Here is a 22,730-nt window from a genome sequence, read left to right as displayed (position 1 = left end):
CAAAAACACGGGTCGTGCCTTATTTCGTCTCCTCGGAGATCGGATTTCGTCGTTATTAGGTCTAATCCTTAGAAAAATCAGCTATCCATCTACACAAAAAGGCAAAAGATTGTCAAAATACCCCACAGATAAAAAATTCTTCGAAAATGGCATAGCTGCTGGGGTAGCATAGCATCCCCTTGAATAGCGTTTTCCCCACGAATGGGAGCGAGTGGTCTTTGACGATACTATTCCTAAGAGTGGAGGGGAGTTCTCTGAAACAAAGGCTCTGATTTTGTTAGGAACATGCCATCCTTGTTTTCAGTGTAGGGGGTTTGGGGAGGGAAATGAAAACTTTTTGAATGTGTGCCATGTCTGTACCATTCTCTTATCTGAGGCCCGCGACTGCCAGCTGGCGGCTGAATGTGCCCACTTGCACTGTGATGATGAAGCCAGCCAAGCTAGTTGGCACAGTGAGTGGTAGAACTGGCATGTGATCTAAAGAGAAACAGAGCTCTGTGTGGGGTAGCTGCGTAAACACCGCTCTCGCTTCCCACGTCCTCGTCTCTGGTGAGCAGTCTCCAGGTCCCGGAAATCAGGGACGGAACTTGCCAACCGAGTCAGCAAAAGAATGACAGGATGACAGGCAGCAACATGTCATGCTAATAGTTCTATAATCACTGATACAGTCTGAGACTTGCCATCACATCAGATCAAGTGATGTATTTTATATTTAAGAGGTGTAGTGACTGCACCTACACCTTAAATAAATCTTCATCATGCCAGGCATCCGACATGTACACACCCAGTCATCTATCCTCTATGTTCCTGTCTGTTTCTTGACACAATGTGTCCATGTGTGTTTCACATGATGCACAATGAAACATCATGAGCTGCCCATGCCTGGGTATTTTTAAGTTTATTTGAATGAATGAATGAATGGCCTATTTTTTTATATGGTAGCAGCAAAACTTTTAAGAAAAAGGGGTCTATCTAAATGGAGAAAATAAAAATCAGTACTGATTATCTGTAGCTCAGCTAGAGATGCAACCCAGGAGAACATTAAAATCAGAAATCTGTAACAAAGTCGAGCTATAGAGGAAAAACAAACATGACTCATTACATCCCGTTTAACTGTTGCTTTCGAATTAAATATCAGCGGTGTGTGTGTGTCTGAAATGTAAGTCACTAAATGTGCAGAACCGTGTTGAGATAAGTAGAGCATTAGCACGTTAATGTATAATCAATAAAATGTATTTTTAAAGCCTCGATCGACACCGAGGGACGTACTTACGTTGCGGGAACTCTGTACACGGCGTTTGTTTCCTACCGGAAGACTAATTCAGCTGCACCGTTGTTCAACACGCCGGTTCTCTATTTCCTGTGAAACGGACGTGAATTAATAGGAATAAGTAAATTTTGGACAGAACAATTCTTTTTGAACCACACGGATGTTTGTTGTTCTGCTTCCGGCTCCGGTTCGGTCAGTATCGCGGTTGTTACTGACAAAAATGTGTCAGTAGCTTCATGACAGCATTAGCTACACTAGCTCCTGTGGCGTCAGTAGTCATAACAGAACCTCACCTGACAGGTTAACGAGCCCATGTCCTGAGTCTTCTTATGTTGTTGTTGTTGTTGTTGTTTTTTGCTACCAAACAACACGGAACATCACGTGACACAAAATTTCCCAGCCCTTTTTGTGGGATGTTATTGTGACAGAGAAGCTTTAAGGTTGACACTGAACATTTTTTCATGTTGTTTTTTCCTTTCAGTTTTGCAGATGTCTGACTGAGACCCAGATTTAAAGCCACCTTCAGGCTCTGACTCTGGACGGTCTGAACAGAAACATCTCTAAAATGCTGCCAGGACTTCCACTGGTCTGCCGCGCTTCAAAGTGGAAATTGTCTCTCTGGAAATCTGCTCAGGACAGAATTTACTGCCAAAGACACGCGAGACAGTTCCTGCTGGGAACAGTCGTTCACAGTCTTGCTCTTAAATGGACCAAAGCACCATCAGGGACCATAATCCACACGCCGGTGTTTAACAGTGCTCCAGCATTTGGAGACAAGGTGGCTGTAATAGACGGCAGTGGCAAATACAGCTACAAGCAGCTGTATTGCAGCAGTTTAGGCCTTGCAGGTAGAATCAACACAGCTCTAAATTCTGACTTTGGGAGTTTGGAAGGAAATAGGATCTCCTTCATGTGTGCCAATGATTCCTCCTACACGGTGGCACTCTGGGCGGCTTGGATGAGCGGCGGGACGGCAGTACCTCTCTACCAAGAACACCCCCTTTCTGAGCTGGAGGACATTATCTCTGACTCCCAGACATCCCTGCTGGTAGCAGGGTGTTCCTACGCTGAGATCCTTGAGCCGGTGGCTAAGCGGCTGGGGCTACCGTGTCTGACTCTGCCCCCCACCGCTGAACTGTGTAACTTAAGTGACGAAGACTACCAAGAGAAGGAGATACCCATCACTGACTGGGCCGGCCGGCCGGCTATGATCGTCTACACCGGCGGCACCACGGGGACCCCAAAGGGAGTTCTACATACGTTCAACAGCATCCAAGCTATGGTAAAAGTTGCTGAATGTGACGACCAGACGGTCAGTTGTCTTCAGAATATTTGGGTGTGGGTATTTCTAAAATCTTCTTGGTGAAATAGTCGTCTGAAAAGTGAATATCCAGAGCTTTACAGGGCAATCAGACATGAATCTGCAGAAACATATCATGTTCTGACATTTCTGTTTTTGTTATACATCTATATGCTATCTATATCTGCGTTGGCCTTTCTGATTGTGTCTACAGAGAATAAATGGGATCAAGTATCAGTTTTAAAATCATAAATGGTTTCAGGAGCACGAGATGAAGTTCAATTTCCATGCTTCTGATCATCAACTAATCTAATTCTGATGTTTAATTGACCTCAATGACGAATCAAGGTCTGAGGATATACAGTATATGAGGGTGGAGTCAAAGGATAGAGGAATGTATTTTCTGTACCACAAAAACGGTATTAAATAGAGAAAAATGATAAATCCACAGCTTCTGTTTAAATATAAGTTATATATATATATATATATATATAAAATTTAAAAAAAATGTCCCTCTCACCCTTGTGGGGTGGTATCTGTGTGTCATCCTCAAGCTCGGGTCCTCTACCAGAGGCCTGGGAGTCTGAGGGTTCTGTGCAGTATCTTAGCTGTTCCTAGGACTGCGCTCTTCTGGGCTGAGGCTTCAGATGTTGTTCCAGGAATCTGCTGGAGCCACTCTTCCAGTTTGGGGGTCACTGCCCCAAGTGCTCCTACTACCACGGGGACTACATTAACCTTAACCTTCCACATCTGTTCCAGCTGTTCTTTCAACCCTTGATATTTCTCAATCTTTTCGTGTTCCTTCTTCCTGATGTTGGCATCAGCTGGAATCGCCACATCTATCACCACTGCTCTCTTCTGCTCTTTGTCCATCACCACAATGTCCGGTTTGTTAGCCAGTAGCTGTTTGTCGGTCTGGAAGCTGAAGTCCCACAGGATCTTAGCCTTGCCGTTCTCAACCACCTTCGGTGGTATGTCCCATTGGGATTTGGGTACTTCTAGTCCATACCGGGTACAGATGTTCCTGTACACTATCACAGCTACTTGGTTGTGCCTCTCCATGCATGCTGAGCTGGCGAGCATCTTACACCCTGCTACCACATGCTGGACTGTCTCTGGGGCTTCTTTACATAGCCTGCACCTTGGGTCAGATCTACTGTGGTAGATATTGGCCTCTATTGCTCTTGTACTCAGGGCCTGTTCTTGTGCTGCCATGATCAGTGCCTCTGTGCTGTCTGTCAGTCCAGCTTTATTCAGCCATTGGTAGGTCTTCTTGATATCAGCCACTTCCTCTATCTGACGGTGGTACATGCCGTGTAGGGGCTTGTCCCTCCATGTTGTCTCCTCCTCTTCCTCCTCAGGTTTCTGCTGTCTAAGGCATTCACTGAGCAGTTCATCTGTTGGGGCCATCTTCCTGATGTACTCTTGGATTTTTGATGTCTCATCCTGGACAGTGGCCCTGATGCTCACTAGTCCTTGGCCTCCCTCTTTCCGCTTAGTGTACAGCCTCAGGATGCTGGACTTGGGGTGAAACCCTCCATGCATGGTGAGGAGCTTTCTAGTCTTGATATCTGTGGCTTCTATCTCCTCCTTTGGCCAGCTTATGATCCCAGCGGGGTATCTGATGACCGGCAGTGCATACATGTTGATGGCTCGGACCTTGTTCTTGCCATTCAGCTGACTTCTCAGGACTTGCCTTACTCTCTGGAGGTATTTGGCTGTGGATGACTTCCTTGCGGCCTCCTCATGGTTGCCATTAGCCTGTGGGATTCCAAGGTATTTGTAGCTGTCCTTGATGTCTTCTATCCTGCCCCCTGGTAGGTTGACCCCTTCAGTTCTGATCATCTTGCCTCTTCTTGATACCATCCGGCCACATTTGTCTAATCCGAATGACATCCCTATGTCGTCGCTGTAGATCCTGGTAGTGTGGATCAGTGAGTCAATTTCTCGCTCATTCCTGGCATACAGCTTGATGTCATCCATGTAGAGGAGATGGCTAATATATGTTGTATGTATATATATGTGTGTGTGTGTGTGTGTGTGTGTGTATTGTATATAAACATACACACACACACACACACACATAAAAAATTCTCTCTTAGCTTGGGCATTGTCACAACCCAGAAATAGGTAGATTGATACTGAAAGAAATTTTGCATACAGCAGCCTGAGAGTCAACAAAAATGTAAATATGTGCATTGCATCACAAACAAATATGTGGGTTTACAGATGGTGTGATGATCCGGTCTGTTTTCCTCCCCGTTCAGGTCCAGTGTCTGGTTTCAGAGTGGGCGTGGCACAGCCGTGATGTCATCCTCCACGCCGTGCCGCTCAACCACCTGTACGGGATCGTCAACAAGCTGCTTTGCCCGCTTTCGGTGGGCGCCACCTGCGTCATGCTGCCTGACTTCCAGCCTCAACAGGTCTCCGTCTGCGTCTATGTCATGTTCTGTGTAGAATTACTTCAGCAAAGGAGGCTTTGGTGTAGCTGTAGGCGACGGTGGATGACAAGATATCACTGACGGCGTGGATAAGAAATGTTTTAGAAAGAGTTGCTACTCGGCTAAAAAAGACCTTCAGCTCTTTCTCTGTTGGTGCTTCTCTGTCACCTTCCGCTTTTCTCCTTGCTTTCTCCTCGCTTCAGCTCCTCTCCCTCTCTTGTTCTATCACTCTCTCCTCCTCTTCCCTTTCTGACTGTCAGCCTAAGTGTTTGGGGCTTAGTGATGAATTGCCCTGTGTGGCTTTGTATCTGACCAATGCCGACTCACGGCGGGAGCTTAAGCAGCGGATCAATCGATGAACTGACATTGAAGGATGATAGTGCTTGTTTGGCCATGAAAAGGGAGGGGAAGATGGGGAGCTAAGTGTGTGTGTGTGTGTGTGTGTGTGGTTTTGTAATATAGACCAGTGTAAATGGAAGCGCTTTCCAATGCATGCGTTTTTTTGTTGGTGCAAAGGAAGGGTCTTTAAAGGACGCCTGCACCTGTCAACATAGGTATTGCTCCGCTGCGTTGGCCATCAGTATTCAGCCATTACACCTGACCTTGTGCACCAAACCACAAAACCTCTCCTCACACCCCCAGAAAAAAGCCTTTCTTCTCCTCCTCCTGAAGTTACAGTACATTGATGAAGTGATCGATATTCTGTCTCTTCTATCCCCTCAGATCTCTGATGGGTAGCCAAGGCAGCAGAAGCCAACATTGATTTTTCTTTTCTTCCTTTTTTTTTTTTTTTTTTTTTTTAAATTCGCCTTGAGACGGTGACAAAATTTTAAGTGTCGGATTTGTGAGTAAATTATACGTAAGTGTATTTCATCTCCCTGCCTGGGGTTCACGCAGCACCGGTTAGATTTAGTTTCTCTATTTGAATACTTCATCACGGTGACTCAGCTTTTGATTATACTGACTATAATTAATCAGCAGCATTCAAATGTTTCTGTATATCAGAGATGCTGGTATAGAATGTGGTTGTAATAATACATCCGTTCATTGCTAGCTGACAAACGGTTCAGAATGGCATGACTTCACAAGCTGGTTTTTCTAATATAATTCCTCCACTACTTGTTTAGAGGATGAAGAATATTGTCAGTTTTTCAGCTCCAGAAACAAACGTCTCAACAATATCGAACGGCTTTCCGATGCATGTTCGGGATTCCCAGGATGAAGCCTACCGGCTTTTCATTTATCATCAATCCAGTGAAATCTGAGCAGATTTACTGGCTCAAGATTTGGGGCAGACGCTCGGTTATATCCACAGACTCACGTGATGGCAAGAGTTTTCCTTCCCCATCACCTATGAGAGGTTTTCAAAGAAAGGTCTCAATAATTATTGTTGAATTATCGAAACCAAAATGACATTTGGATAAGATAGAAAGACTAAATAAAAGCTGTTATTTTCAGGAAGGCAAGGGGATGAAAATCAAATGGCGACCTTGAAAAACTAGGTCAAGGTCAAATTTTCACTTTTATATCTTTTTAGATACACATCTATGAAACCTGATAAGATATAACCACAAAACAAAAAGCAACATTTTCAGGGAGCCAGAGGCACAAAAATGTGATGATGACCTTCATTTTTGGAAAATGAATTCATGGGTGTCGTGGGATGTTTCAGTTTCTGACTGCCTTGTTAAATATGTAAGCGCTGTGACCACACGTCTGGATTTATGTCCCAAAATTTCAGCTTTTTGTCAAAAATGGTTGTGCTAAACTGAAGTCACATTCCAGAAACATTCAAAAAAGATTTATCTGACGGTATTAAAAAAATCTACCTTAGTGCAGGGTTTTCCTTCCTTTGTATTCAACCCTTCTGCCATCCAGTAGTATCTCATTCAGTTGCGGAAGACCTGGTGGTTGCTTTGAATTCCCCATTCCAGTGCAGGGCTGAACATCTCACGGTGATGTTTAGGATGCAGGCCGCGGCGCTGGGTTCTCACTACTTCCTGTCCCCGAGGTGTAGGCCGGCTCTTTGACAGACATAAATTGCCCTCCTCTCCTCTCCAGACTTGACTTGGAGGAAGCGCTCCAGTGCACTTGATGGACACCCCCCAGAATGGTCAGGGCACTCATTTAATAATCCTTCTCTTTTCTGCACAAAGTTTTATTCCATGTGTGTGCAGGTGAACTGTGAATGCCCGCAATTATTCAACTTCTTGGCGACTCGTTGAGGGAGCGGAAGGAAGAGTTGGGGACTCGTTTGGCACATTAAGAAAGATGGTGGTGGTGCAGCGGGGGGGGGGGGGTGGAGGAACGTTGCCTCTTTCTGCATATGGATGTGTGTCTAGGTGTGTGTCTGTAGTCGACAGCAAGAGAGAGAGAGAGACTGCAGAGGCAGCGAAGCAGGAAATTATGAACTGGTGAGAGAGGAGGTAAGTGAATGTGAGAAATGGAGCGAAGGGGGGGGGGGGGAGAGAAAGATGTAGGGTCAGAGATGAAAGTAAGGGAGGGAAAAAAAGAAGCACTTGGAGAATGAAGGTAAAGTGAAAGAAGAAGAAGTGAAGATAAGTAGACTGAGAGGGGAGGGGAGACAGCTGGGGAGGAGCATTGTCTCCTGGGGGGGGGGGGGGGGGGGCTTAGAGAAGCTGCCGTTCACCTTCACTTAATTCATGCTGTCGTCTCATCCTTCCGTGCGTGTGTGTGTGTGCGTGTGTGTGGGATGAGGTGTGTAAAACGTCTTTGTCCTTGACAAAGAGAGTTTATGTGATATTTGAACAGTGGTTTTTTGTTTTTTTTTAATTCTATACATTTGCTTTACGGCGTGCGTTTACTTCGCGGCTGAGTGTTTTTAAGGAACACGGCGACACGAGCGACGCCTTCAGAAAGGACATCTGTCAAAAGAAGCCGTCCACGTGGCCTTTAACCGGCCGTCACTCCAGCCGCGCCCTGCAGCAGTCTGCCGTTTTTCCTCCGCCTGACCTTTTGCAGATCTTTTCTCTTTCCTTGCCCTCGTCTTTGTGTGCGTTGTGTTGACAGGTTTGATTTGAGGCTGCTGTCTGGACCTTAATCTGTCATTTACATCAAGCAAAAGAGAAGAATGTCACCTTCACATCCAGCCGCAGAACCGATCTGGATGTAACAATCTTAGCGGGCGTGGCCCAGCTCATTAGACACACGACTCTCCTCTTCGCCTCTCCTCATCCTCCCGGTTATGTGTTGTGATTCTCTGTCTCCTGGTCTCAGGTGTGGGAGACGCTGCTGGGTTCAAAGCCTCCCATGGTTACCGTCTTCATGGCCATGCCGACGGTGTACTCCGAGCTGATCCGGTACTACGACCAGCACTACACTGAGAACTTTGTCAAGGAATTTATCAAAGTGCTCTACAAAGACAGGATCAGGTACTGGATGTGGGATCAGTGGGGGGGCAGGATAGTCTACCTACCTACCCCTGTTTTATCAATTCAAGATGGACCTGGTTATCAGGTTTCGTCCCGCCACCGATAACATGCAAAATTGGTGACTGTAGAGCACATGTGTCAGTCTCGAGGCCCGGGGGCCAAATGTGGCCCGCCATATCATTTTATGTGGCCCTTGGTGAAAATGAGTTTGACACCCCTTGCTGCTATAAAGCGTGAATGATTGCCCCCCAATCCATCACTCACTGTACGAATCAACACGTGACCCTGAATGTCTGTGTGATGTAGGCGTTACATCCGAGGTGTGTTTCAGAGCCTCACATCTTTTGCCCCCTCCAGGCTGACAGTTTCGGGCTCAGATGCTCTCCCTCTTGCCGTTCTGGAGCGCTGGAAGAAGATCACGGGACGCAATCTGCTGGAATGCTACGGCCTGACCGAGATCGGCGTAGCCCTGTCCAGCCCTCTGAAGGGCCCTCACCTCCCAGGTACCCCTCCACACACACACACACACACACACCCACACACACACACACACTGGCGACATTCCTCATCTCCCCGATGCTCCGAAGTCTCTTTGCAGCAAAGAATGCAGACGTAGCACGAGCCCGTTCCGGTCGTTGATGATTATCAATCAGCAAATGTGATTGATAATCATCTTCCTCAACACCTTCCTCAATACTCTGTTGCGTTGCTGATCATAGGTGGTTGTCTCTGGTGTGATGTCAGAAAAAACAAGACAAGAACATACAGGCACAAAGGCGACGACTGAAAACCAGGTCAGACTAGATGGCTGCCCCCCCCCCCCTCTTTTTCCTAAAATCCACCTTTGCCCCCCCCCCCCCCCCCCCCCAGCAGGTAAAGCTTATTAGCTCATGAGTGGTTTGAGTAATCCGGCGTCTGGCTGTTTTCTGGGTCTATCTCTGTTTGTTTGTCAGGTATAAACTAAACAGACTGTTTGATTCCTCTCAGGTGATTATTAAGAATCACTTCAAGAGGTCTATTGATGTTTCCACCGCACCACTGTGTCTTTCATGGAGGTTGTTTGTTTGTTTGTCTGCATGTACATGTAGGGCGGGGGATGGGGTGTCGGGGATGCGGGGGTGGGGGACGCGTATGCAGGCATGAGCTCGAGCCTGTTTGAGTTGTCTTCAGTGGGTTAAAACGGATCAATGGAGCCACAGGAAACAATCTGAGAAGTGGAGGGGAGTCGCTCTCACACTTCTTCTTCTTCTTCACACTCATTTTCTTTCCTTAATATCATCGCTGGAGACGTGACGGCACTTAACACAATTATTGACGGCTTTTTCTTACCATTTTCATGGTAGTAAGTCGGACTAGTAACCCTACTTTTGTTGTGTTGTGTGCATCTTTCGGAACAATCTTCGGTGACAGCAGCATAGATTTCTAGGTCAGAATGCCCTTGCTGGGATGTAAATATGTGAGATTAGCTCAACCTAGTTATTTCCACCCATTGGAGCTTCACCCTGCTCACCTTTTATCTTTACTGGTCTTGAGAATAGAGACAGCATCGCTGTCTGACAATATCAGGCTTAAGGATTTATGTCGTCTGAAACTCAAAACGATGTTGTCTTTCAGGACATCTTGGAGGACTAACAGTAAAACAATCTTCTCTGGGCGACTGCTGTCCCCGCTCTGAACTGTTCACACTTTTTTCCATCCGTTCATCCATTTTCTTGTAAACGAGATGACTAATCGTCTTGTCTCCAGCCCCTTTTCCACTTTCCGGTTCGTGGGTGTTGCTGGAGTTTGTCCCATTTCACTCCAAACGAGAGGTGGGGTACACCCCGAATTCGTTGCCAGCGCTCCGTGAAGGACAAACAACCTTTCACACACACATTCCCACCTACCAGGAATTTAGAACCGATCAATTCACCTGAGCTGCAGTAATAGAAGTGTGAGGAAGAAAACGGACACGAGGAGAACAAACCAACTTCGCTCACAAAGGACTCGATCCTGGAACCTTCCTGCTGTGAGGCGACAGCGCGACCCGCTGGGCCGCAGTGCCGCCACTTTTTTCCTTTATCAAATTTTATTTAATTTCAGTGACGATCTGGACCCGCGACAAGGCCTGGGCTCACCGATCCAGTGCGTTTGACATCACGCTCATCCAGCGACAGACAGTCCATCAGGACTGGGGGTGGATTAGATCAATATGAAGTGGGAGAATCACTCTTTAATCAGGACCCGTCCTGCTCTTTATTGGGAGAGCACTGGGCTGTGAACATTTTTTTAAATTCAGAAATGGTAAAATGGCCTGAAGACACCCCACTCCCCCCATACACAATTTTTTTTTTACACATTTCTCATTATTGATGCCTCTTACCCATTACTGCATCTCAAAGTAGTCACTGCAATTCTGACAGCTCTTTCTGTATTTCATAATTCGTCAAGTCGCTTATTAACAGTTTTATGCATCTGTGCTGCAATAAAGTTCCCTGTCAAGCACACAGCAGTAGCTCAAACAAAGGCTGGAGTTCCGCTGTCACTAATTTTCTTCCGTCAAAAATAGCATAAAGCAGGTGTTAATGTAGAGAAGCTAGACGCTAATGGAAGCCCGTGGAGTGTTGCCAGCATTCTGTGTGTCAAAACGGGGTCATAATGTGAGGGTATAAGGGTTGACTGCATTCTGGGGATGCTGCTAATTAAGTGTTATTGTCTCATATTCTGCACTCTATGGTGAGGCCAGCCATGATGGACGGATTAGAGACAGTGCTGCTGAAAAGAAGACACAAAGCCAAGCTGGAGGTGACAATTGTCCAAATACTGTCCGTAACATTTTCCCAGAATTGTCAAACGTCACTTCCCGCAATAAAGATTTGACCTCTCGTGCTCCTTAATTCCTTGCTACCAACAGCGCAATGGCTGTAATATCCCGTACTTTCCATGGTGTGATCACCCCATTCAGTTTGTACCCAATCAGAGAGAAAGCATCTCCTGGTCTTTTGTGTTCGACCCTCTTTGTCTACAGACTGATTGTTTGCTCTTTCATTGCCGGTTCTCGGCGGAACGAGATTGATGACGAGTTAGATCGCCACATGCATGACTGAACGTCGTTTCGCACGTGCGAGATCTAGCGAGAGATCCATTATCAGGACTTCCTTGTTTCTCTCTGCAGTAGTTATTGGGAAAAACTCATTTCTATGCTTATCACTCACTCTTTAATAGAAAATGGGTTTGAAAGGACGAAATCAGTGATACTCGTCGCGCCGGTTGATACTTCTGCTTTATGTCGGAAGGTTGTATTCACTGTTGGCTGAAACAAATGAATCAACAGTTTTAAAAACCAAGCAAAGCGTCTTCTGACCTGTTAGGCCCGTCAGGCGGCAGTCTTCGCTCCTCCTGGTGGGAAAACCCTCCGCTGGAAATTGTTGAAAATAAACGTTCAACCTCTTCAAAAGTAATGAAACCCTCTCATGTAGCTGTCAGTTGACTTGAATCCATTTCTGCTAATGCGTTTGTGTGTGTGTGTGCGTGCGTTCCTTTGATTTGTTGACAGGAGCCATAGGGTTGCCTCTTCCCAATGTGGAAGTTCAGATCATCCGCGATCTCGACACCGGCTTTACCCCCTCAGTGGACAATGACCAAAATACTCAGGTAATCAAGAGTCGAATAAACTACGAGCGGAGCTGAATGTGTGACTCTGACATATGGAATATCCTCCTTTTATAATATATTTATCACCCGTGGATATAGAGGATATGCCTCCACGATGCTGCAGTTAACGTGGCGTCTTGCTGATGTTGTGAAATGCAGCAGGCGACGAGTCGTTTCAGCTGCGTTAAGAAGCGCCTTCTGATCCTTTAAACTGTGTGTGCAGCAGACGGAAGGACAGCTTCTGGTTCGAGGGCCGTCTGTCTTTAAGGAGTACTGGAACCGACCCGAAGAGACCAGACAGTCTTTCACCGCTGACGGCTGGTTCAAAACAGGTACCCCCCACCCACTCCTCCCGTCGCCTCCCCCTTTCCTCCCCTTTCTCTCTCAACCTCACCCTTCAGCACTGTACATGCATGCTTGCGTTTCGCACACATTTCCTCGGAGGGAGCGAATTCCAACACTAATTGCATCTTCATGAGTTGTGCTGTCAAGCAGATTTGCGGTGGTGGTGGTGGTGGGGGGGGGGGTAGGGTGGGATGGGGGTGTCAGAAGACGTCTTTGTCTCTGCAGCGGACCACATTTTTAGGGCTTGAATTATACACTCAAAAAGCACAAGTCTTCCTCAGGAAAGCACACACATATGTGTGTGTGTCATCCGTGTGTGTGCGTGCGTGTGTGTGTGTGTGTGTGTGTGTGTGTGTGTGTGTGTGTGTGTGTGTGTGCATATTTCGGAGGACTATGAGGGAGTGATAAATGGACTATGTGTGTTTTTGGTGCTGCAGGGCATTTTTCCTTTTAAGTGGTTGTGACTGCTCTGGGTCTTGAGTAACAAAGTGTTGCTCTCTCGCTCGGCCTCTCCCTCTCCATCTTCGTGTGTGTGTGTCTGTGTGTGTGTGTGTGTGTGTGTGTGTGTGTTTGTGTGTGGCATGACATAGGGAAGCCACCACCAGAGGCTCTACCCCCAGACGGAGTGATTGGATGCTTAGAGACACAGGAAAGAGGACAGAGACAGTAACTTTTAATTGTCTTGTAGACAACAGGAGATGACAGCGATAAAAGACGTCAAAGCTGGGAGACGCAGTTAGCAGGTGGACAGGCTTCAGCTACAAAGGGCGGCGTGTAAACGCTCCCGGGGGGACGTGGTATGGACAAGGTGGACGGGGGGAGCTGGTGTGTGTATGTTTGCGTGTGTGTGTGTGTGTGTGGAGGGGAGTGTAAGGGGAAGACAGGGGTGTGAGTGACGGAGAGCAAAGTGGGGCGAGGTACTGGGAGAGCAGGGCAGAGTGTGTTTAATTGGCTTTGCAGGCTGGAAGGACAGAGATCCAGAGCACAGCACACTGCTGTCACACTCCATTACAGCCACCGGCCACATAATGAGAGCCCATGCAATCAGCTCCCTGCAGACCAGTCCCTCAAGCCACACACACACACACACACACACACTTACACTGACACACTCATGACACAGTCTACATTATAGGAAGCTATCAAATGCATTCCTCGCCCATCCACCTGCCATTGTTTCCTGATGTTGACACACACACACACACACACACACACACACACATACACACACGGACGATCACACTTTTATTAATATACTAATTCTTACGATTGGATCATCAGCCACTGAACCACTACATGGTTATTTTACCTGGTGAAGTGTGTTTGTGAGGCGTTTGCAGCCGGTGGTAGTTTGTCTCTAGTGACGTCACTCACCAACAGGGACGCTCCACACAGTGAGAGCCTCATAACTAGAGCTGCAATAAAAAAAAAACCAGACGATTGAGCCTTGTGAGAAGAGGATAATATATTCAGACATGCAAAAGAATAGTTTGGGGAAATTTCCCCATTTCCGTAACCGGCAGGGATTCCAGGACGTGAGTGAAACCAGGGACGTGTTTTATTTTGCAGCTTTGGACTGGCGCAAGCCAGTTGTTACATACTTTCTGTCTTTAATGCTAAAGCTAAGCTAACTGCCTGCAGCTTCCATCTTCATATTTTGCATAGAGAGGTCAGTCAGGAATTCTCACAGTAACCCCTCTGGATGAAAGTGTCCAGGCCATAGATGGAGACTTCTTGCACTTAACCCTCTCCTTATCTTCCTCTTCCTCCCTCCCTTCTCACACTCTTGCCCTTTTCAAACTCAGACCTGCTCTGTGTTTCACACGTCACCTTTCTCTATGTGTCGCTCTCACACTCCATCTCCGACTTGCTAACTTGCGGCTGATCTCTCGTCACCTTTCCACAGAGCTTTCTATGTATCCCCTTTTTTTCTACGTCTTCTGGGAGTTGACCTTCAGTTTAGAGAAGAGAAATGAAAGGGGTTCAGGATCCGACTGTCATGTTTTAAAAGTTAGCCTTAATGTAGCTCATTTTTAGCCTCATATAGTAAAGGTGAGACACAGAAAAGATCTATCTGAAGGCTTTTTTATATAAGTAAACATTGTTTTCAAAAAAGGACAGTTTCACAGGTTTTTATTCCATTTGATGTTGCACCATCGCTGCGTTGAGCTCAGGTTAAAAACTGTATGAAACCTTTTGCCTGTTCTGTAAAGCTGTCACAGAGAAAGAGAGGAATCAACACTAATAGGGCGGACTGACAGGCCGGCGGGAAGAAGGAGGTATTTTTCAAAAGAAAAGGGGGAGAGTAAGAAGTGTGAGAAGGAGGCGTGTGAGAGTTTGGATCGATACGTCCTCAACTGGCCAGAGATGTCTTCTTCTGCGCGTATAGGCGCTGCTGGGTGGCAGCTCTGCAGGTGAGCTGTCGCCTCGCTTCACACCCATCGACACACACATCTACACGCATCTATGGCCTCAAACGTCTCCCTCTTTTAGGGCCCGTTCTACCCTCCACCCAGAGTTCCACCCAAATGAAATTAAAACACCATGCAGCGATTTACAAATCGGATTCATCTGTAATTTAAAATGACATGAAGATGAACATATCCTGTACAATTTGATGCCACTTCTCAGTGAAGTTGGGACAGGGTTGGCGTTTACCTCCGTGCTGCATCATCCCCCCCCATTTTTGGGGGGGGGGGGGGATGAGGAAACTGGTGGCTGTCATTCTGAAATATTTGTCATAGCAATAGAAGCCATTTGTCGTTTTCTCAACACGCTCGACGCTGCTACAGAAGAAGGATTGGGTTTTTTTATTTTTGTTGTTTTTTTTTCAAATGGGAAGGGTTGCGTCAGAGAAAAACGTTTGTGGCCCCTGATGGGGAGAGAACGAAGAAAAAATTGTCGTGTTCTTTGGATGTTGTGTGCGGTTTCCTTCGCAGATGAGTTAGGTTCTTAGGCTCAGGCGCTGTCGATGCCGACATGTAAATCGGTGGTCCGGTCTGGGTGTGGGGGTCGAAAGACTAATGGAACCATCTAGCAGCCGGGTCCCCTCAGGGTATTGGGTGCTCAGCCTCACAGTTTTATCTGGTGAACCATTGATTACGGGTCTCTGAGCTGAAAGCCGTCCCCTATTCTGAAGATTCAAATGAGTGAGAAGCCCGGCTCGCTGTCACGGAGACGGGTGTGCATGAAAATAAAGAATAAAAATTCAAATGGGATATTATCCTTAAATTGATTGTTGTCATCAGAGCGGACGCTCGTGCTTCCTCGGGTCTGTTTTGTGAGAGACGTAACCCCAAGCTGTAAAGGTGAGCTCCAGGCTTGTATATGTGTGTGTGTGTGTGGGGGGGGGGGCTCGCCACAGACAAATAGACCAAATGTAGGACTCATATCCTGCAGAGCCATCACCAGGCGTTTCTGCATCGCTCTGTTGCTCTCAGCCACGCTCTCCCAATGTCACATTTCACCTCCAGTCACACTGTGTGTCCTCCTGACTCCAATGTCAGAGAGAAACTAGGTTAGAAGAAGTTCAAAACAGATTAGCTTGGTTTTTTTTTAGGGTTCATATTTGACCTTTTTTTTTTTTTTTTTTTTGTGGAATCAGTATGTCTAGGCTGACGATCAGATTTGTGGGGAGCGGTGCAGAGAGAGGGAGAGAGAGAGAGAGAGAGCATACAAACTGCTGCTAAGTGGTTAGCCTGATGAACAGGACAGATCTAAGACAGACATCAATCCCCCGAGTTCAGCTTGTTATCTCCTGGTGGAGAAGCAACCCAGAGAGGAATATAATCAGTAACATTAACATAAAGCAATTCAAGCTACTTTAATTGCATTATATTGAACAAATTAGATCACTCATCCAAGTGCAAAGTGCTTTCTTGTATGATATTAATTACTAAAAAAGAGGAGTTGTGACAAAAGTTAAGGATGATAAATAATGTCAGAGCTGAGATTTCGCCGCTTGGTCGTCTGTTATTTATCCTCATTAACTCTTCCATCTAGTCGTCAGGGCTTTAATGTGGAACATTAATATTCATATATGCTAAGTGTTTACAGTCACTCAGAGAAGAGGCACGACTCTCATTTAGACCTCTCTCAGCTTTATGCAGATGAGGGTCTCCTCTCCGCGGCGACGGAGGACACTCGACCTCAACCCCACCCGCGTGGCGTTCAGGCGGATCACGCGGGGTGGAAGCGTGGGACTCCACTCGCATCACCTCGTGAGGTTCTGCTTTGACACACTGACGATAAGCAAAACTTCTGCTTCGATCGCTTTTGAAACTGTGAAGTTGATTTGATTTTTTTAAAAAAAATTTTTTTAATGTCACTAAATTATTTTTGCTCACACATGACTGCAGAAACAGGATTTTACTTTTGTATTCAGGTGAAGTGGAGATTGTTTACTCATTTTCAGGGTCAGACTGAAGGATCAATTTGATAAAATGCTCATGTAGGCCAGCGGTTCTTTCTATTATTTCAGACACAGACTTCTGGAAGGTCCTGACAGACCAATAAATGACTTCTTTCACCTCAACAACAAAACAAATGGTAGAAAACCCTGTTTTATTTGTTTTGTTTTGCATCTTTCCGCCTTCCACCTTGAGCGGCGACAGCGGCGTCGGACACACTGAAGTGTTTTTGTGACGTTGGCCTTTGTCATGTGTCAGACATGCTCCGTCTGTGCTGTTCGGTTCAACAAAACATTAACAGGAATGAAGGACAACTGGACTTCTGTTGAAATCTCCCATTGTGGACGACTGACGTCAAGTCATGTCATGTTCTGGTTTTTCCACGACAGATCCGGTGGAAGTTTTCTCTGGTTAAAGTCTTGATCTGTTTTTATTCCTTTCTTTTTTTTCCACATTGTGTGCCATCGCTTTCTTTAATGCCTCAGAATGAGATGAAAGCCCAGTGCAATTAGGCTTCTTATCGTTTTAATTAAGGAAGCCATTCGGCCATATCTGCCTCCGACGCCATAACGCATAATGGCAGAGTCTCTGATGCCTGAAGTTGTATGTGTGTGTGTGTGTGTGTGTGTGTGTGTGTGTGTGTGTGTGTGTGTGTGTGTGTGTGTGTGTGTGTGTGTGTGTGTGTGTGCACACATACACACACACACACACACACACATGCACATCCTAGTAACTCAGTTCCCAGCAATCTCTCTCATGCCATTCTTTCCTCTTTTATCACTCTGTGTTCTCCAATCACTATTCCCACTTGTACCTCTCTGAAAGCATGCTGTTTCTATCGCTCGTTATTTGCTTCCCCTCAAAGAGACAAGGTCAAAGTACTTCAAACTCAATTCAAGTGTTCTGTCTGTGTTTTCTCCTCAACCCCTTCGTCAAACATAGACTCATTCCTGCCGTTTTATTCCTCTTAGCTTAAACATTTGCAGTCAGAAGGGTTGGATGTTATGGTATATGAATCACGCCGGACACCCCGAGGGTTTGTCGTGTACGTCATCTGCTGTTTTCCCTATATATTTCACTTCTATCCCTCCTGTCTGAAGCAGCAAGAGAATCAGAGAAACTGTAACAGGTCTGTTAGCGGTTTTAACGCTCCACCCAAGCTCCTATTGCTCCCCCCCCCCTCGCTTCATCCTCCCTCTCTTCCCCTCCCTGTTACCCCGGCCTATCAGTGCGGAGCAGTGGTCTGTGAAGAAATTCCCAATATCTAAATTTACACACTGTATCAATCTTGTTTAATAGACTGGAAAGCTTATAGTCGCCGTGGCAAGCCGGCAGAGAGGGCAGCGGTGATAAATTGTCGGTGTGCAGGCGACAGCCGCCCGTGATGTATAATGAAATATTTATGATTTATCCCAGCTAATAAACTGAAATGAAGTGCGTGATGTATGGGAACAGATGGGCCCAGTATTGATGCTGAGGCAGAGAGGCAAGAGGGGGAAGAAGAAGAGACTGGATGCTAGGTGGAGGGAAGGAAAGAGGAGATGTGATGAGGGATGCTCCGGAGATAGGAAGAAAAAAATGGAGGGCAAGGATGGGACTAAATAAGTAAAATTAAAAACACACACACACACACACAGTGGTTTGTGATTGGCTGATGCTGGCTCAGGAAAAAGGAAAGCTTTCTCCTGAAATGCTTCATCATGGTGATTTCAGATAAGACGGGGTCGGTTGTTGTCTTTTGTCTATTCCACGTTTTGGGTGTAGATTTTTTTTGTTTCGCTGTCTTTGCATTTTAGGTAAAGAGTTTAAAGTCTATCAATAAAACACCACCAACACACAAAAGTGTTTGACCTTAATGTGGAAGAGCAAATTAAATTAATAAAGATTATATCCTGTCAGCGTGTCAGGAGGTCTAAACAATCAAATTAAGATGCTGTCCCTTTTGCGCAAAAGGCACAGACAGCATCCACTTATTTCCAGGCATTGATCAATGCTGGTACCGTAATTATTTTTCTCCGCATTCATTACGTATTATTCCGCCACCGTTCATTAATTAAATTGGTCGTTCATATGACATAGCTGGCCTGAACTGAAGACTGATGGACGAGTTTCACTCGACAAATGAACACACATGCATGTGCAGCGACTGAAGATTATTCATTTAATGAAAGCTGAGTTGAAATCTCTTTGAATCCCTTACATTTATTCATTAAAGTACCTTTTCTACACGGCTGTGTATGTGTTCCAAGGCTTCTCTCTATGATGTCAGACTCTATAAATAATTCTTTAAGGCATGTTTGTGTGTTTTTATTGTGCGGTGTTAGGAAACTGTTCTCTATTTATTGCCAGTTAATTTCCAGAGATGCTGTAGCTGATTTCTTCAACACATCCACAGCAGTGGTATAGCTCCCCCCCCCGCCGCCACAGACACAAACACACACCCCAACCTCCCACCCCTGACCTCTGTTGGCCTCTTAGTCCACCACCTTCGCTCTAACCTTCACTCTTACCTACAGCATCAGCTTCACCCCATCACACCCACACACACACCGTCATCTGTCCTCCCCTCAATCCCAGCTGTGGATGCGCCGCCTGTACTAATCCGGAAGGACACCTTCCTCTTCTACTCCGCACTTCTTCTTCTTTGGTTCATTTTTCTCTCCCTCCGTTTCATTCCACTCATCCATACTGACCCATTTCTTTTACTCATCATCCCCAGGCCCACCTGAGCCCCGTATCCCACATGCTGCACCCATCCTCCCCCACACCTGTCTCCCCTAGACAACTGTGTATACGTGTGTGCGGAGGGTGATGAGGTTGGAGCTTACCTCCACCAGGTTTATTTACCCTCCGGTTGGAGGCGGTGTGAATATTACTCCAAACGGATCATGAAATTCTTCAATTATTAGAAGCCACTTTAAAACTAAGCATGCTAATCGGTTTCTGTTCCATTATGTGTTGCGCTATAAAACGTTTAAGCGACGGGATATTGATCATCCTTTGACCTGCTTTGTCGATGCTCTTACCATTGCGCGAAGTTTTGTGGAGATTTGTGGTGTAGTTTCTGCTAACAAGCAAACCATTGGTGAGAACACATCCTTCCTAGCCTGTTGCTAATGGATTGATCACCATAAAGATTGACGCAGTTGTTCATGATGTCCTAAAAGATGAATCATTATCACTTCCTTTTGGTTCCCTGAACTTTTTGCAGCACCTTCAACATGTCAGCATTCTAATATTAACATTAAGCTCAAAGCGCTGTTGAGTCTGCAGACTTCTGCTTTTTTACGTTTTTTTATCCTAGCTTATAACCATTAAACATTGTGTTTTAGGTGACAGGGTGGTCTGCATAGACGGCGTGTATTGGCTCATGGGCCACACCAGCGTCGACGGCATCCAGAGCGGCATCCATATGGTCAACACACTAAAGATGGAGCAGAGCCTGCTGGCTCATCGGGACATCAGAGGTGAGAGAGCTGCACAGGTGCAGTCTGTTAGCATGTTTTAGCGCAATAAGCTATCCAGATTGGAGGCATTGATACCACTGCCTTTTCATGCTGTATGTTATTCTGCAGTAGGACTTGATTGCAAGCATACAGACTGAAGTTTTTTTACAAGTTAACTGTAGGATGTTCCAGACTGCACCCTAGATTGAAAACAGGGTGTAGAAAAAATAGATATTTCCCTGTATCAAATGTGCATGTAAACACCCATTACTTAAATATAATAGTGAGCACTTTCAAACCCTTTAAAAAAAAAAAAGGACTGATGCATGGAGCCAACGCCATATAAGATGTGTTGGAGTGTTTGAGCTGCTTGGGCTTAATTATGTGCGATTTGTGCTCATTTGACAGATGTCGCCGTGATCGGGATCCCTCAAATGGGGAGTTGGGGTGAGGATATCATCATAGCAGTGCAGTTGGAGAATGACCAGATTGTGAACCTACCAAAGCTGAAGAAATGGGCGAGGTACTGTGACCTGTAGATCAACACCTGTACATGAACAAAACCACTTCATCCAGCCGTTAGGAACATCCACTGTTTCTGTTGTGCATGGCGAGTAACCTTTAAGGAGAAGCTCTTTGACTGCCGTCTCCTCGCTTGTCTGGTTTTTACCTTTCGCCATATCTGATAATGACCATTATTGATGCACGCGACTGTACAAATCAGATATTCACCCAATCTCGGACCACAAATGAAAGTGAATCAGATCTTTTGTTAGTCCTGGTGGTAAACAAATGAAGGCTGGTCACACATCCCCACCGACCGGCCCAAAGCTGTTAAATCCATACAATAAAAAAAGAAGAAAACTTAGAGTGCTCTCCTCTTACCTTTCTAAATGCCAGAAGAGTTTTTGTGTGGCGCAAAATGTTACTGGTGACACGCAGCGCCTCACTTTGGAGGACCTGAAGGAACTCGTGCTCCTCTTCTGCCAACGCTCGAATGTAGTCAGAAGAATTTTTGACACCACCTATGCTGACGACCTACCCCTATTCTCTGGTGTGCATATGTGTGTTTGCATGCTTGTGTGTGTGTGTGTGTGTGTGTGTGTGTGTGTGTGTGTGTGTGTGTGTGTGTGTGTGTGTGTGTGTGAGTATGAGTGAGAGAGAGAGAGAGAAGGAAATATTGAGAATGAGTGTTAGTGTGTCAGAGCTGTGGGCTCCATATGGTGCGGGGGTGTTAGATCCTAGTACAGTGGCTTGCTGGTCCGGCATGGTTGATTACTGGGGCTGCATGTGACCCAGGTTCACACACACACACACACACACACACACACACACACACACACACACACACACACACACACACACACACACATGCTTACTTGCAGTGTTAGCAGCCAGAGGTGCTGCCAGTGGACATGTAGTGCCAGCGCTCTGCCCACTGCTGAGGTCAGGAAGTAGAGGAGAAAGAGGAAGATAAAATGAGACATAAACAAGTAGATGGATGCTCACTCTTCAGTGCCCCGGCTTCAGCTGTCAGTCTGAATCTATATCACACACACACCACACACCCCGGAGAAATTGGTGACACAAGCGAGCCCCATTCCAGAGACAGAGTACGTATGCACACACACTCGCTCACACTTTACTCACTGAGTCACAGAGAGGGAGAGACAGAGACATCTGCTGAAAGGAGTGTTTGATGGCGACAGTATGAGTCATTATGTTCACCCGAACCGCACAGGAACCCACACACACACACACACACACACACACACACACCGACACTCACACACAGAAATAAACAAATATACTAGGTTAGAAGATAATACAAAAAGCTCCAGGCTTGAAGACTTGACGTAACAACCGTACACGCAAAACTGGAAAGAAAAAAAATAAAACACTTTTAATTATCCCGGCCTTCTGTTTTTCCTTTTATTTGTTGTTGGTTTTTTCCTTTTTTAATTTCATCGCACAGTGATTATATTGTTTGTAAGAAGGGAATTGTCTGCGCGTGGAAGGCGAATGGCGGATATCTCGGGGAGCAGAGCTGCAGAATGTATGCAGGACATTTCTTATCTCTACGACTCTGCCACAGGGTTACCCTTTGCATTGCAATTGTTTTTCTGCTTTTGTTTTCTGGGTTTTTTTTGTCGCCTATCATTATGTGTGTGTGTGCGTGTGTGTACGGGAGCATTTACCCCACTTGCGCATGCACAGAGATTAGCGTTTTGTGTGCCAGTCTGAGATTCATCGGTGTTTATCTTCAGTGTTTTAACGCTGGTGTTTCTTTCAGGGATTCCGTCGTACCCTACAACATCCCCAAGATTCTGGTTCAGATGGACAAGCTGCCGAGAAACCACATGGGCAAGATCAACAAGAAGGACCTGCTGTTATGCATAGAAACAGGAATCTTGAGTAATCACAGCCCATCGGGGAAAAAGCACAAAAGACGAGGAAACACAAAAGACTAAATATCAGCCGACGTTTTTAAATG

General features: G+C 45.9%; 1 protein-coding gene across 3 annotated transcripts; it reads left to right on the top strand.

Annotated features, from left to right (window-relative positions):
• Positions 1-1,331: 1,331 nt before the first annotated feature.
• acsf3 (acyl-CoA synthetase family member 3) lies at positions 1,332-22,713 on the top strand. 3 transcript variants are annotated; one of them, XM_068337040.1, is made up of 10 exons: positions 1,332-1,462; positions 1,752-2,552; positions 4,838-4,993; positions 8,249-8,403; positions 8,761-8,906; positions 11,939-12,036; positions 12,260-12,368; positions 20,123-20,257; positions 20,645-20,759; positions 22,530-22,713. In XM_068337040.1, exons 2-10 carry the CDS (start codon positions 1,836-1,838, stop codon positions 22,705-22,707), a joined length of 1,809 nt encoding a protein of 602 aa, XP_068193141.1. In that variant the 5' UTR covers positions 1,332-1,462; positions 1,752-1,835; the 3' UTR covers positions 22,708-22,713. The 3 variants fall into 3 exon arrangements, with proteins under 3 accessions (XP_068193141.1, XP_068192967.1, XP_068193057.1); XM_068336866.1 differs by having other exon boundaries at positions 1,752-2,582; XM_068336956.1 differs by having other exon boundaries at positions 1,350-2,582.
• Positions 22,714-22,730: the final 17 nt, after the last annotated feature.

This window comes from Antennarius striatus, chromosome 1 (assembly GCF_040054535.1).
Source record: "Antennarius striatus isolate MH-2024 chromosome 1, ASM4005453v1, whole genome shotgun sequence".
Classification (NCBI taxonomy): Eukaryota; Metazoa; Chordata; class Actinopteri; order Lophiiformes; family Antennariidae; genus Antennarius; species Antennarius striatus.
Note: the sequence above shows the minus strand (reverse complement) of the source record. Positions and strands in the feature narration are given on the sequence as shown.